Raw genomic sequence first — 14,916 nt, forward strand, 5'->3', positions numbered from 1 at the left:
CTCCAGTGTGAACTTTCTGGTGCTGGCTGAGAATGGAGCTTTCACTGAAGGCTTTCCCACCGTGGCTACACGCTTAAGGCAGTTTTCCAGTGTGAATTTTCTGGTGCTTAACAAGGTTAGAGCTTTAGCTGAACGCTTTCCGTCATTCACTGCACTCATAAGGTCTTTCTCTGGTGTGAACCTTGTGGTGCTGAATCAGGGCAGAGATTTGACTGGGTGGATTCCTCTTCTCTAGCCTGGTGCTCGAGGCCACTGCTGTGCAGGACATTCTTAGCACGCTCCTTGCATGCGAAGGGTTTCTTTTCACTGTGCTCTTTCTGCTACTGGTGAGAGCTTGCACTGAGCCAGAAGTCTCTCCCACATGCCTCACTTGTGAAAGGCTTCTGCCTGGGTGTTTCGCTTGGTTTTGAACCAGGCGTAGCATGTCTTTTACGTCTGGGCTGCACACGTCACAGGTGTTGGCCTTCTTGGGTGGACGGCCCTGCCTTGGGCGTCTTCGACTGGAGCGCTGCTCCACAGACATTCTGCTTGGAAGGTGCCTCCTCGGTCTCTGCTCCACGGCACCAAGCTACGATCAGAGCAGTGCTGGTGGTGTGTGTGTGTACACTTTGACGGGAGAGGGCAGCCCCCTCACAGATGCGTGTCTGACACGTTCAGGAATGAGTCTGTAGGAGGAAGTCAGGATGAGGTAGAGCCAGTGGTGCGTGACGGGGCCCAGCAACTGTGAGAACACAGGGGTGGCCTTCTGGCTGGGAGGAGAGGCAGAGATTCCATCGCCTGCCTTGCTCTCCTCAGGAGAGGGGAGATCTCTGGCAGGAAAAGAGGACACAGCCATGTGCACAAGCCCAGGAAAACGGAGGGCATCTGGTGCTCCTGGTGCACGTGAGAGACGTGCCTGTCATGATGCTAGGGCTGTGGGTGGACCTGGGACAGCCCTGCAAAGGGAGGAAAGCGGGGAACGGGGAAGGCGTGGAGAGCAGTGCAGTGAGGCTGGCTGCCATCCAGGGCCTGGGGACAGAAAGCAGATGGCAAGGAGGCAGCATGTCTAGAACCAGCGTGGAAGGTCGGAGTACGTTGGGGCTGTGGCCCCAGCAACCGGCTCCAGGAGACACAGGGCAAGTGCCCAGGATGACGTGAGCGCCCAGTGTCATCCCTGCTCCCACTCACCTCCGCCGGGGCCCCTCCTGGCTTCTTTTGCAGGGCCTGGAGGAATGGGCACCCAAGGTCCTTCGCCTTGTTCCTGTGCTTGAGCGACCACGTGGGACTTGGAAAACGCAAGTCCTGGGAACAAGACTGGGTGGGTAAGGGGCTGGCCTAGCTCAGGGCAGCCCATCCTATGACAGACCAAAGGAAGCACGTGGTGTCTTTGCAACTGGGAAGAAGGGGCAGCGTTACAGAATAAGCCTGAGGAGCGTCTCCCAGGAAGAGCCCAGTGGTCTCCACAAGCAGCAACCGTGTCGGGAGGATAGGAGTTACGCTGTGGCACGGGGGATGGGAGGCGTCTCTGCAGCGCTAGGACACAGGTTTGATCCCCAGCCTGGCACAGTGGGTTAAAGGATCCAGTGTTGCTGCAGCGCTGGGTCAAAACCGAGGCCTGCATATGATCCCTGGCCCAGCCCGGTAGCCCCAGATGCCACCGAGGGGCCAAAAAAGGACAAAAAGAAAAAGTAGAGCCTGGGCACAGAGGTGTCACTGGTCTGGACAGATGTAGGCAGCCAGACTGAGACGCCCAGCCCCGAGCCCTTCCCTGGGACGCTTCAGAGTCAGGTGTGGGGGCCCCTTAGGGAGTGGAGCAGGCAGGGGGCCCAGGGGAGGAAGCAGCGCCCTTGCTCAGCTGCGGGAACACAGAACCGCTCCTGGGAGAAGGGGAAGAGCAGAGCCTAGGAGAGGAGGGCGGGAGGGCCTTACAGGAAGGCCGCAGGTGCCTCGGCCTCGTCCAGGCCATCCCACTCCTCCCAGGAGAAACACGTGGCCACGGCCTCCCAGGTCCCCCAGCCCTGCCGTGATGAGGACAACTAAGTCCCCCTGACCAAGGGCAGCAGAAAAGGGAACCAAAAACGCGCAAATCTGGAGTTACTTTCATGGTTCAGTGGTTAATGAACCCAGCTAGCACCCATGAGGATGTGGGTTCGATCCCTAGCCTCGCTCAGTGGCCTGAGGATCTGACGAGCTGTGATGTCAGCTGGCAGCTGTAGCTGCGATTCGACCCCTAGCCTGGGAACTTCCATGTGCTGCGGGTGCAGCCCTAAAAAGCAAAAAATAGAAAATAAAACAAAAAATGTGCCGAAGAACCCACATAGGCCTAGACTTGTGACCCTGCATCACACCACCTCTCTGGTGGCCAGTCTCCGACCCCTAAATCATCCTCCCCAAAACACTCCTAGGTCACCCACTTTCTCTTCCCAAGCTGCAGGGTCAGTGGGTGCCACTGTATTATCCCACTGTTGACTGTCGTCCTTCAAAGAGCAGGCAAGTGGGCAGATAGATGCCCACTAAACCCTGATCCTGGCATGTAGCACCCTGCTGCCTCCTGCCAGGCAATTCCCTGGATCTCCAGATCCTGCCTCCCAGAAACAACAGGCTGGAGCCTCCCTTTCTTCCAAAGGCCCTCCCACCCCCAGACTCCAGTCCACAAATTCTCACCTCCCCTGCACACGCACACCAGGCTGCTTTTTTTCCCCCAGGGCCATACCTGCAGCATATGGAGGTTCCCAGATTCAGGGTCAAATCGGAGCTACAGCTGCTGGCCTACGCCACAGCCACAGCAATGCGGGATCCGAGCCTCGTCTGTGACCTACGCCACAGATCACAGCAACACTGGATCCTTAACCCACTGAGCAAGGCCAGGGCTCAAACCCGCAGCCTCATGGTTATGAGTCGGATTCCTTTCCACTGCGCCACAACGGCAACTCCTGTCAGGCTTCTATCACACATCTCCAGACCCCACCACCGCCACCCTGGCCCACACGAGGGGCATCTGCCAGCCACCCCACATGCTGCTCTGCAGACAGCCTCCAGAGCCTGGCTGATGGTGAGGTCAGCCAGTACCCCTTCTTGACCCAGAGTTCCAAGTGTCCCAGCTGCTGGGGGTGGTGCTCAGACCTTCCTTCTTGGTGTCTCCAGCTGGGCCTGTTCCCACGTTCAGCCTCCGAGGCCAGACGCAGCTCTCTGGGGTGTCCTGGGCTTTGGCTTTGTGCAGGCTGTTCCCTCCCCACCCAAGGTATGCTGTTCTCCTAAGGCACAGAGTCCCCTCCCACCCCCGGCCTGGGACCCTCCCGGCTGAGTATCTGCCACGGAGCTCATCTGCCGCCCTGCCTGAAACGCACAGGCCTCGGAGGGGGCGAGTAAACACCAGCCATGGTCCCGTCCTCATCTTCCTGCATCTGCGTTTCGCCTCAGCCTCCTCCCCGGGGACCTGGGTCACCGGCTTGCCCTCCTCTCCCACACGAACCTTCCCTCGGGCGGCTGCTCCTCCCTTTATCTGACTTCGTGACACCTACCGCTCCTGCCCAGGTGCCCAAGCCAGCCACGTGGTCCTCAGCTGCCCGTGTGCGGCATCTGGGCCGTGACCCGCCAAGGTGCTCCCGCCAAGTCTGACCCTGACTCCGCCTCGCAGGCTGGCCACTGCCAACTGCATGTCCCCCAGCAGACTCCCTCAGCGTGACTCGGACCCGCATTCAGTGCGTCCGGAAGCTGCTGGGACATTTCAGCCTCGATGTGGTGGAAGTCCACCTCCCGAACTTCCCTTAAACCCGCTCCACCCACCAGCTCTCCCATCTCGGCCTAAGCGCTTCCAGCGTCTACATGCTGAGAGCCAGGTCTCCAGGGGGACGTCGCACCTCCCCCCCCCCCCTCTTTTCTGTCTTAACTTAAAAGGTCAAAGCTCCAGCCACTTCTCCCAAGTCCAGGCATCACTCTGGCCAAGCCACTGTTCATTCAACTAGTGAGCATGGGTTTTGGTTTTTTGTTTTCTTTTGTTTGGCTTTCTAGGGCTGCATCCAAGGCATATGGAGATTCCCAGGCTAGGGGTCGAATCAGAGCTTTAACTGCTGGCCTACGCCAGAGCCACAGCAGCACCAGATCCTTAGCCCACTCGTTGAGGCCAGGGATCGAACCTGCGTCCTCATGGATGCTAGTCAGCTTTGTTTCCACTGAGCCAGGCCAGGAACTCTTCAGCTGGTATGTTCAGATAGTATCCCGTGTGCCTCCTCTTCCCCCGTGAAGCCCCGGCAGCCTCTGAACAGCTGAGATCGCCTCACTCTTCCGTTCTGCGCCCCCCCCCGCCCCCCCGTGGCTCCTGCCACCCTCAGAGCACAACCACGGGCCCAGCTCCCGTCCACCAGAGCGCCGTCGATTCCCTGAACGCTCCTGGCTGAGCGTCTCCTCCAAGCATTTGCACATCCTGGTCCTTCTGCCTGAAACAGCTTTGCGCACCTCGTCTGGCTGGGTTCCCGAAGTGAGAGCCTTTCCTCAGGACCCCTGGCTGGGGCTCGGGACCTTGGGCTTGGAGGGACCCAAGGGGCGGAGGAGGAGCAGAGTCCAGGGAGCCTCTGCCCGGGGTCCGGGTTCACGTGGGTGGCGCACCAAGGGAGTGCAAGCTGCAGGCACCCACCCTTCACCCGCACCGGGTCCTTCCGCGCCGCCGGCATCGCACCTGCCGATCCCCACGCCCCACCAGCCCGGGGCCGCCTCAGTCCCCACTCCGCGAACGCCGCCTCCCTGGGCCACCTCGTGAGGGGACACTGCAGCTCATCCTCCCGCTGTCCACCCCCCGCCGGGTCCTGAGGAGGCGCCTGGAACGCAGCCCCCACCCCCCCCAGCGCGCGGGTCCCCCCGGGCGGCGGAAACCCGCGACAGCATCACCCAGCTCGGCGACGCCGGCAGCCGCGCCCCCGGCCACACGGCCTGGGGGGCCGCTCTTGTCCGGGAGCCGCCGCCGTCCCCGGGTGCCTTGTGGGCCGTGTGGTATCGCCCGGCACCCGCACGTTCTCCACGGCGTTGCCCACGCCGCCCTCATCTTCAGCGGTGTCTGGCGCTGCCTGAGGCTCCGGCGGACCCGGGAGCCTCTCCCGTGTCCCCACGTGCGTAGCTTCCCGGGGGCCGCCCTGGGGGGCCGCCTGGCGTCTTTCGGAGATGTGTGCAAGGTGTCACGGACTTGGGCTTTCTGGCGTTCAGGGGCTGCCTGGTGGTCCCAGCCTGTGACACCGAAACCCTCGGGTACTACTACGGGCACCCTCTGTCCAGAGGGCACCCGTCTCCTCTCTGGGCCTCAGGGTGGCCCTGGGCCTGGTGGGGACTTTTTCACAAGTGCGTGTCTTACGGCACACCCAGGGATGATCTGATGGGCATCTTCGGTAGGGGGCGTGATTCTGCTGACAGGGGAGAGGAGGCTAAGGTAAGGGGCCTGACAGGGGAGTGGGAGAGGGGGATGTGTCAGAGGTGGAGACTCAAGAGCAGGAGAGAGATGAAGGCCAGGGTTCCTGCAAGAGAGAGTTTGGATGGAGAGAAAGGTAGGAAAGGTAAGAAAGATACAGCCCCTGGCCTTTGGGGGACAGGCTGAGTGGGCTGGGGACCAGTTCCAGGGAAAGCTTACCCCCCCCGTGCGAGGCCAGGGATCCAACCGGCCAGGTCCATTGCCAGCCTAGCCCAGCCCCCAGATCACTCCCACACCCAGTCCACTTTGTGTGGGCTCAGGAACCTGGCGGATGGCTGGGGCTCCTTGCGGTGTTTGAGCCGGGCGACCACTGGAGTCCCGTAGCCCTCATGGAGTTAGTTCCACAGCAGATCAGAGGGCGGCCATCACAGATGCGACTTAGAAGAAAGTGGACGTTTTCTCCCGGGTAAATCAGCCTTGAAAGGTTTTGCTGAAAGAGCATCCTGGGTCTCCTAGACAAGGACCACGGAAGCACAGAGTCCTTGGCAACAGACAGCCTCCCAAACCTTCTGCTGGAGTCAGGTTAGCAAATCCAGATGCAGAAGAGCCTTGGTCCCAATGTGCCCACCAGGCAGACCCACTAGATGGAGTGAAAGACAGAAAGACACCGAGCTCTCACCATGCATGACTAGTTAGTAGTTAAAAGGTGAATCCTGGTGCCCAGCCCCAGGTCCAAAGAATCCCACACAAGGAATCTCAGCTTGTCCTTGGCGACATCGTGGAAGAGGCCCCTCTGGCCGCTCATAGGCCCCCCACTCCTGAGAGAATCACACAGCCATGTCATCAACGTCACAGGCAGGGGGGCAGTTGACGCAGGTCCGTGTTCTAAGTGTGGGGTCCAGGCCCCCAGATCCTGCGTAATAATGGCCAGCTCCCCACTGTTTTCCCTGGAACCGGTCCCCAGTACACTCAGCCAGTCAAATTTTTTTTGTGTGCCACAGGTGCAGCATAAGGAAGTTCCCACGCTAGGGATCGAAGCAGAGCTGCAGCTGCCGGCCTACAGCACAGCCACAGCAATGCCGGATCCAAGCCTCATCTGTAAGCTACACTGCAGCTCACGGCAACATTGGGTCCTTCACCCACTGTGCAAGGCCTGGGATCCAACAGGCCTCCTCATGGCTACCAGCCTGGTGCATTTCTGGAAGCACAACGTGAACTCCCTCCAGTGGTCATTTTAAGTACAACCTTAAGAGCCTCCCTCCTAAATCCACCCTCCAGGCCCTACCTTCTTCCACGCCAACAGCCCTGCACCCCTGGACACTTCCAGCGAGACCTTTCTCAGGAACTCCAGACCTGTGAGTCCCGCCCACATCACCTCTCCACTCACATGTCTCCAGGCGTCTCAGACATGAGCCCAACTTCTGCTCATCCCCTGGGACATGCACCTCGTTCCCCTTCCCCATCTCTGTGGAAAACAGTTGATTCTTTCAGCTGCTCAGGCTAAAAATCTGGAGACCTTCTGGGCTTATCTCTTTGATCCATCAGCCAATTCGGCTGGCTCTGCCTTCAGAAAACATCAGACATCTCAGGTTAATGATTTTAGTGCTTTTCAGAGTTCCCGTCATGGCTCAGTGGTTAACAAATCTGACTAGGAACCATGAGGTTGTGGGTTCAATCCCTGGCTTCACTCAGTTGGTTAAGGATCCAACTGTGGCTGTGGTGTAGGCCAGTGGCTAAGCTCCGATTCGACTCCTAGCCTGGGAACCTCCATATGCCGTGGGAGCGGCCCAAGAAATGGCAAAAAGACAAAAAAAAAAAAAAAAAAAAGATTTTAGTGCCCCTCTATGTGTGGGAGAATGCAAGAGTCTGGGCTCCTTTGAATTATTCCTTAGTTGTGCATCTTAACTTCTTGGGCCGGTATGCCAAGCACAGAGTGCTTTTTGCTTTTCTCCATCCTGAAATTCCCTCCGGGTGACTCTCTGCTGAGGCTGATGGCTTGATCCTTGTATACCTGGAGTGGCCAGCAACACTGTTTACTGGAATGACAGGAAAACATTCTCTACCCACAAATACATTGGGCTTTATTGTTTCAAAGTGATGGAGTTCTTGCTGTGGTGCAGGAGGTTAAGGATCCACTGCAGTGGCTTGGGTCGACAGTGTGGTGCAAGTTCGATCCCTGGCCCAGGAACTTATGCATGCCACGAACACAACGGAGGCGGGGGGCGGGGGGGATCATCGACTTGACACAGATTAGTTTCATATTGAGTTACAACAGCTCTATTCGGTGGGTACCACTATTGTACCATTGTATGTATTGTTAGAACAGCGGAGTCAAGAGAAACAGAGGCTGAAGCAGTGAGCTCACAATCAGGTTTATTAACCTAGTGGCAGGGAACATTGAGCGGAGAGAACTCAGGCTCCCCGATTCTGGGGCAAGGGCTTTTTTATAGTTAGGGTTTCATGTGATAGGTGACAGTTTCAAGGAAAAAAGGGAAGGGGGCTTGGGAATCAGGGATGGAGGGTGTAGGTCATTAAATGTGAATTTTAACAGCCCTTTGGTCTCTGTTTATTTTGAGGTTTAACAGCTCCTTAAATTATCTTGGACCTGGGGCCTGCATCCCTGCTGAGTCTGTTTTTCCTGTTTGCTTGGTGTCTGGAGCCCGGGTGGAATCTCGATGGTAGGGTTATGTTACATCCTCCATTTGGTATCCGCCCCCCTCCAGTTTACATATACCACCTAATATGTATGAGGACTAAGCACCCTGCAAAAAAGACCATCAGCGTGAAGTGCAGAGGAAATCTTTTATCCTCTGTCAGCAGTAGTCAGTCTGTATTGAGGCCGCCCTTCCTTCAGATTTTATGTGTCGGAGACAGGGAGGTCGGTCTTCCCCACAAAAGGCACAAGAAATTAACATCGTGACATGCTGGTAAGACCTGGAGGACCTGGGGACAAGCAAGTCAGCTAAGTACTTTTTGCGGGGTCCAGCCGAGCAAGGAAAATAAATGGTTGGAGGAAGTCTCAGAGAAGGATGTCAGAGGCTAGAAAAACTTAGGGCACGGGCTGTTCCCCACCTGCGGGGACGCAGACTCGCAGAGGTCCAACCGCGTCCTAGTCGGGGTCCAAGGAAGGAGGCGCGGGGTGGGAACTGCCGTGGGCTTTTGTCCCAGTCCCGCGCCTCGGCAGGTCTATTTCTGCACCTTCAGTGTTTCTCCGCAGCGCGGGGCCACCAGCTAGGAATCCTTCCCACGCGCAGCCGGGGACTCCACTCCCGGCCCCGCCCCGCCCCCCCGGCGCGCTTTGCCGTTGCCGTGGAAACCGGGAGGGCTCCGCCCACAGTGCCGTAAGGCAGGCGGGAACCACGCCTCCCAGAAGGCTCTGCGCGTGCGTCAACAGCACGACCCCGACCAATGAGGGCTCTCGAGATTGCACTTCCGGCGTCCGGGACTGTCACCTGGCTGCCGGCGTCGGGCCGCTCCGGTGACGGCCGAAGCGCGCCGGGTGGGGGCCGGTTTTGTTGGAGGGTCTGGAGGCCAGTGGTGCCGGCAGCAAGGAAGGCGCGGCCGGGAACCCAAGACGTCGTCAGCGGAGACTGCGGGCTCCCTGCCGGTCCCCGGCCTCAGTTTCCCGAGGTGTGGCGTGGGAATCACTCGAGCCACGTGCTCTCTGGCCCCCGTGCCGCCCCACCGCGGCGCCCTTGGCAGAGGGGAGAGTGAGGCCCGGCACCAGGACGCCCGCATCTTTCTACAGGTTCCGATGGCGGCAGTGACGCAGACAGACTCAGCTCAGGTGAATAACGGGAGCCCCAGGCCCCCAACCGCCCTGATGCCTCCTCCATGGTCCCGAGTCCCGACCGAGGGAGGCACTTTTTCTGGACGTTTTATTTTCCCCTCGCGCTTGGTCCTAGGCACAGGCGTCCCGGCTGCTTGGGCGTGCACGCGTGTGATCCCCACTTCTGGCAGCCAAGGGGGTGAGGTGTGGAGGGAAGTTCTAAGGGAAGCGTCCCCCTTGTGCAAAAGCAGGGAGGGAAGCCTGCGTCTAGGCGCTTCTGGAACTGAGCTACTCGACAGGCAGAGGCATGTGTGCTTGAAAGAGCAGATGGAGGAGTTAAGACTATTCCGAGAGCACCAGGAGAGTGGACTTGTTGCTGTTTTATAAGGTATCTCACGTTTGCTGAGTGAGGAACAGACTTAGAGGGGGTGCTGGTGTGCAGGGAGGAGGCTACCACTACAGTCAGTGGAATTAGGAAAAGCCTTTGAACTCTGGATAGATCTGCTGATGCTTCAAGGGCAGTGTGAGTGTTCTAAGTGAAGAGCCGTTCGCCTGAGCACCCGGAAGAATGGAGCCGCCTAGCACTTTCACAGGTCCTCCCCTGGGCAGTGGGGCCAGGATTTGGTAGCTGGTGCTTAAACTGAAAACCCTTGATTACATCCTTGCCTTGGGCAAGAGATGTATTCTCAGTGGGACAGAGAATAAGAAGAACGGAGCTGTAGACAAAACCAGGCATTTGCAGGGAATGTCGATTTCAGGGGAAACTGGCAAGAGTCTGCGATGTCTCCGAGTGGAGGAGTCACAGGGACCTGGAAGGAGTAGACACCCAAGGACACCCCAGTCCTGTCGTCCTTAGTGAGGCAGGGTCTGGGGATCAGACTTAGCAGGGGGGGATCTCAGGGACTCAGATGGGGACAGCCGTGGGCATCTCGGGCTCGAGGGAGAGGAGGAATGGCTAGCAGTCCCTGGGGCTCTCCGAGGTCGTCTGGCAGGTGGCAGAGGAAAAGGAGAGAGGCAGCCAAGTGAGAAGGAAATAGGGGGGCCTGGCGCTGGAGGGAGAAAGGAACTGGCTTCTTGTCTGCCTGCCAGATTCTTGGGGGCAGCCTTGTGGGAGTTGAGGGGATCAGCCAGTCCTTCAGGTTTGAAGAGCAGCTTTGAAATGTCAGGCGGGTTGAGCACAGGAGGGTGGCCCTCCAGGGATGGGCACGTGCTAATGGGGCTGCTACAGTTACTGACGGCAAGAGCAGCGTGGGTGCCTGTGGAAAAAGTCCTCTTGTATAAAGGCCGGAGGCCCAGCGGAAGCCGGGGGCTTGCTCTGGCTGCCGGGTGGGGTGTGGTCTGGAGGGTGGAGTGGGGTGGTGGCTGAGGAGGCCCAGATGGGCAACGGAGGAGGGCCCCGGACAGGTGAGGGGGTTCCATCTGCAGAGGCTTGGTCAAGGAGGCGGAGCGTCTGAGGGACATCAGGGGCGGTCGCCAGCTGGTCATGGGTCACACAGATGTCTCTTAGATCATGTCCACGTTGCAACTCTCGTAGGGTCTGATGGCTTTTGAAGATGTGGCTGTGTACTTCTCCCGAGAGGAGTGGGGGCTTCTGGACACAGCCCAGAGGGCCTTGTACCGCCGTGTGACGCTGGAGAACTTCGCACTCCTGGCCTCGCTGGGTAAGGCTTGGTCCTGCGTAGGAAGCTCGGTTGCCAGCCTGGGCTGCCAGCATTAACCTCTTATGTCGTGGTGGCCTGGGAGCAGCCGCACGCTGCTGACAGAGTGTCCCTGTTCGCTGTGGCGCCCTCTGCTTAGTCCTTCCTGGTGCTGCCAGCCCAGTTCTTTCGCACCCGCGGCTGTTCCCAGGCTAGGGGTCAAATCAGAGTTGCAGCTGCTGGCCTACACCACAGCGCACAGCAATGCAGGATTCCTAACCCGCTGAGGGAGGCCTGGGATCGAACCTGCATCCTCATGGATACTAGACAGGTTTGTTACCGCTGATCCACAATGGGAATCTCCACCAGCACGGTTCTCCTCCCAGGAGCTGTTGTGCCGCTCTGTGAGTCTGCCCCGGGGGCACTCCAGGTTTTCTTGGCTCTTAGGGGGGCCCTCTCTGTCCCGTGAAGCCCTGACTGCTGCCGGCTCCTGGGGCGCCCCTCACTTGCTTGTCTTCTCACAGGACTCTCTGTGTCCCGACCCCGGGTGGTCACCCAGCTTGAGCGTGGTGAGGAGCCCTGGGTTCTCAGTGGGACAGATGTGACGCTGGCCAGGAATGCCCAAAGCAGGCCTAGCCCTGGTGAGTGGCGGCTCAGGGGTGGGAGCATGGAGCCAGCCTGTGGCTAGGTTTCTGTCCCCTTCCCTTCTGGATGCCTCCTCTCTGGCTTCCCGCCCACTCCCTTCTGTCCTCCTGTAACTGTTAGTTTCTTCTGGAGGCTCCGCCCCCAGGGCATCCCCTGGGGGAGACCTGCCCAGAATCCCCGCTCACCCCATCTCTGTGGCCTCAGGCCCTCCTTGCCTCCCCTCACCACCTTGCCTGGGGGCCCAGCCATTGTTCATCCTTTCTGAACACTTGCAATGGCTGGTCTGTTCCAGGCCCTGGGGGCACAACCTGGGCCAGGTGGCCCCTCGTCCTGCCCCTGGGGGGTTGACCGTGCTGAGAGGCCGACAGTAAGCAGAGCCGGTGAGGGAACGCTGCAGCCGCAGGCAGCCAGCAGTGTGAGGAGAAGGAGCAGCCTGGGGAGCACCCAGGACTGCGCACTCCCTGCCAATAGCGTGTGTGGCCCCTGCTGTGCTCCCACTCGGCCCGCCGGGTCACCCCTGCCCACCCACTCCCGGATCAGCCAGGTGTCCTCCGTGTCTGTGCTTTCAGGTTGTTCTCCTCCAGCAGCGGACAGAGATGTTTCTGGAAAAGCAGCCCTGCCTGGGCCCTTGCAGGAGGGCCGTCCCCCGGCAGCTCCCAGGGCCCTCCCCACCACTGGTGCCTGCCAGCGTGGGAAAAGCCTGGAGGGCCGCGGCAGCATCTCCCCGCATCGGGAGAGGAAACCCACGGGGGTGTCTGTGATCTACTGGGAAAGGCTCCGGCTGGGCCCCGGGGGCAGTGAGGCGGGGGTGGGCCTGCGGCTGACCTCTTCCCTGCGGGCCCCACCTGGGGAGAAGGCCCTGGCCGACCGGCCCCCGCTGGGAAGGCAGCCCCGGGCATCCGAGCGGCAGAAGCCTTGGGCCCACGAGGCCCCCGGCAGAGCCTTCCTGAGCGGCCCGGGTGCTCTGGGCGGCCGAGGAATGGGTGTGGCCTGGCGTGAGCCTCCGAGACTGGCTGCCGGGCCGGATCCCCCGGCCTGGGCCGACCTGGGCGAGGCCCTGCCTGCCGGCCCGGGCCTCCTTCCCGGGGAGAAGCCCTTTGAGTGCAGGGCGTGCAGCAAAGTGTTCGTGAAGAGTTCAGACCTCCTGAAGCACCTGCGCACCCACACCGGCGAGCGGCCCTACGAGTGCGCGCAGTGCGGCAAGGCCTTCAGCCAGACTTCGCACCTGACGCAGCACCAGCGCATCCACAGCGGCGAAACGCCCTACAGCTGCCCCGCCTGCGGCCAGGCCTTCCGGCACAGCTCCTCTCTGGTGCGGCACCAGCGCATCCACACGGCCGAGAAGGCCTTCCGCTGCGCCGAGTGCGGCAAGGCCTTCAGCCACCGCTCCAACCTCAGCCAGCACCGCAAGATCCACGCGGGCGGCCGGCCCTACGCCTGCGCGCGCTGCGGCCGCAGCTTCTGCCGCAACTCGCACCTGATCCAGCACGAGCGCACGCACACGGGCGAGAAGCCCTTCGCCTGCGCGCTCTGCGGCGCCGCCTTCAGCCAGGGCTCGTCGCTCTTCAAGCACCGGCGCGTGCACACGGGCGAGAAGCCCTTCGCCTGTGCGCAGTGCGGCCGCGCCTTCAGCCACAGCTCCAACCTCCGGCAGCACCGGCTGCTGCACACGGGCGAGCGGCCCTTCCGCTGCAGCGACTGCGGCAAGGCCTTCGCCAAGGGCGCCGTGCTGCTCAGCCACAGGCGCATCCACACGGGCGAGAAGCCCTTCGTGTGCGCTCAGTGCGGCCGCGCCTTCCGCGAGCGCCCGGCCCTCTTCCACCACCAGAGGCTGCACACCGGCGAGAAGCCGCCGCGGAGGCCCAGCGCAGGCCCGCGCCCCCAGGCCAGGCCTCCTGCAGGGGCCTCGCCGGAGGGCGCGCTGCGGAGGGAAGCCGGGCCCACCGCCTCCTCAGGCCCAGCCGCTGTTGCAAAGACAGCTGAGGCCTGAGGTAGCAGCCCTGGCCGACCTCGCCTGTGGCGATTCCGTCTGTGGCTTCAGGGCCCCTGGCCTCTGCAGATGCACGCTTTGGAGAAGCCCTGCGTGTGTGCACCACTTCTGCCTGCACGTGGTGTCGAGACTGGCCGCTCGTCAGCAGCAGCTTGCGCCTCTCTCCCCAAGAGGTCATCCTGCAGGAAGGTCGGGGCGGCCAGCATGGTGGTGCCGGATCCTGCATGTTTTGACCGTAAGCTTGAATGGGAAGGGCCAGGGTGGGGTGGAGGCAGTCCTGAGAAATTTCTGAGGTTTACACACAAACTTTGGGGTTTGTATGTAACACCCCAACTCCCAGGATATCCCGCCCACCCCCAAGGCCTCCGTTCTTCCAAGGCTTCCTGGGAGCAGGTGCAGTGCACAGAAGTCATGGGGGGAAGGTGCTGGCTCGGCCAGGTGGCTGGGCCCTGAGCCTTAGGGCCCGGGTCTGGGCAAGAGAAGAGTCGGGCCTGCAGAGGGGGTCTGCGCGCCGGGCAGGCCTGACCTGGGTGAGGGCCAGTAGGTGTCAACTGCCAGTCCCAGTGCTGAGTGCGGCAGGGTTTCTCCTGACAGCTCTTGTGAAGGGGCTGAGGAAACTGAGGCACAGAGGGGCTGGGAGCTGCACACATCAGAGCCGCTGGCCCAGCATCCGGGAAGCTCACCACCTTCCCCACATACTTAGCCTGCCAGCTGTGAGGGCCAGGTGAAGCCTGCGTGTCCCCTGCAGTTGGCAGACCCCAAGGAGCTGGAGGCGGAAGGTCCTCGGGTGGGAGGGGAGGACAAAGACTGAGCGTGATGGTTCCCCAGCTGTGCTTGTTCACTCAGATTGTGGTCCAGGTCTCAGCATCGGCTGTGTCCCATTGCTGCCAAAGTCAGCATTACAGGAGACTTTCCGTCCCCCTACACTATTGAGGGGTGAGCTTAACAACAGGTCAGAGGGGACAGGATGGGGCAGCATGGTTCTGTGTGGTCGAGTGGCCATGTGCCTTCCTGTTGTTCCTCCCGCATTGGAAGGAGGACTTGCCATTACCTAAGGCTCTGTGTGGTGCCCTCCCAGGGTGACTCCCCAGAGTGACATTCCCCACGCGGTGGGGACAATGAGTCAGACAGGTGGGGTGGTGCCCAGTTGGTGTCCTGTGGCCTCGACCTTGGGCTTCATCCCCAGGGGACTTAATGGTCTTTTTACTGGGAGGGAAAGACTGGGAGACGTTAATCTCAGAGTCGATAAACATTGTAAACTTTTGCACAGCACTGCGTAGGTCCACAGCCTCCGCCTCCAGGTTATGGTTCAGAAAGTTTTAACAAGACAAGAGTCCAGAGAGGCTCCCTAATAAAGGTTTCTTTTCAAAAACATGCAAATAAGAGTTCCCTGGTAGCACAGTGGGTTAAGGGTCCAGTGTTGTCACTGCTGTGGCTCAAGTTGCTGCCGAGGCGCAGATTTGTGCTCTGGCCTGGGAACTTCCACGTGCCAGAGGCGTGG

The 14,916-nt window shown here is 60.4% G+C and overlaps 2 protein-coding genes across 7 annotated transcripts in view; both read left to right on the forward strand.

Annotated features, from left to right (window-relative positions):
* The window catches only part of LOC110261339 (zinc finger protein 444), a 996,914-nt gene that overhangs the window by 888,098 nt on the left and 93,900 nt on the right, over nt 1-14,916 (forward strand). The gene's annotated exons all lie outside the window — the stretch shown is intronic.
* Nucleotides 8,795-14,795, forward strand: ZNF324 (zinc finger protein 324). Of its 6 annotated transcripts, none has more exons than XM_084962365.1 (5): nt 8,795-9,004; nt 9,123-9,161; nt 10,678-11,184; nt 11,305-11,421; nt 11,995-14,795. In XM_084962365.1, the coding sequence occupies exon 5, from the start codon at nt 12,405-12,407 to the stop codon at nt 13,413-13,415; it is 1,011 nt and encodes a 336-aa protein (XP_084818491.1). In that variant the 5' UTR covers nt 8,795-9,004; nt 9,123-9,161; nt 10,678-11,184; nt 11,305-11,421; nt 11,995-12,404; the 3' UTR covers nt 13,416-14,795. The 6 variants fall into 6 exon arrangements, with proteins under 6 accessions (XP_084818491.1, XP_084818492.1, XP_084818488.1 ...); XM_084962366.1 differs by having other exon boundaries at nt 10,678-11,111; XM_084962362.1 differs by having other exon boundaries at nt 10,678-10,804; nt 11,718-14,795.

This window comes from Sus scrofa, chromosome 6 (assembly GCF_054392235.1).
Source record: "Sus scrofa isolate SSC_HxYL_T2T_F1_AM1 chromosome 6, Sscrofa_HxYL_maternal_Yorkshire_Landrace_v2.0, whole genome shotgun sequence".
NCBI lineage: Eukaryota > Metazoa > Chordata > Mammalia > Artiodactyla > Suidae > Sus > Sus scrofa.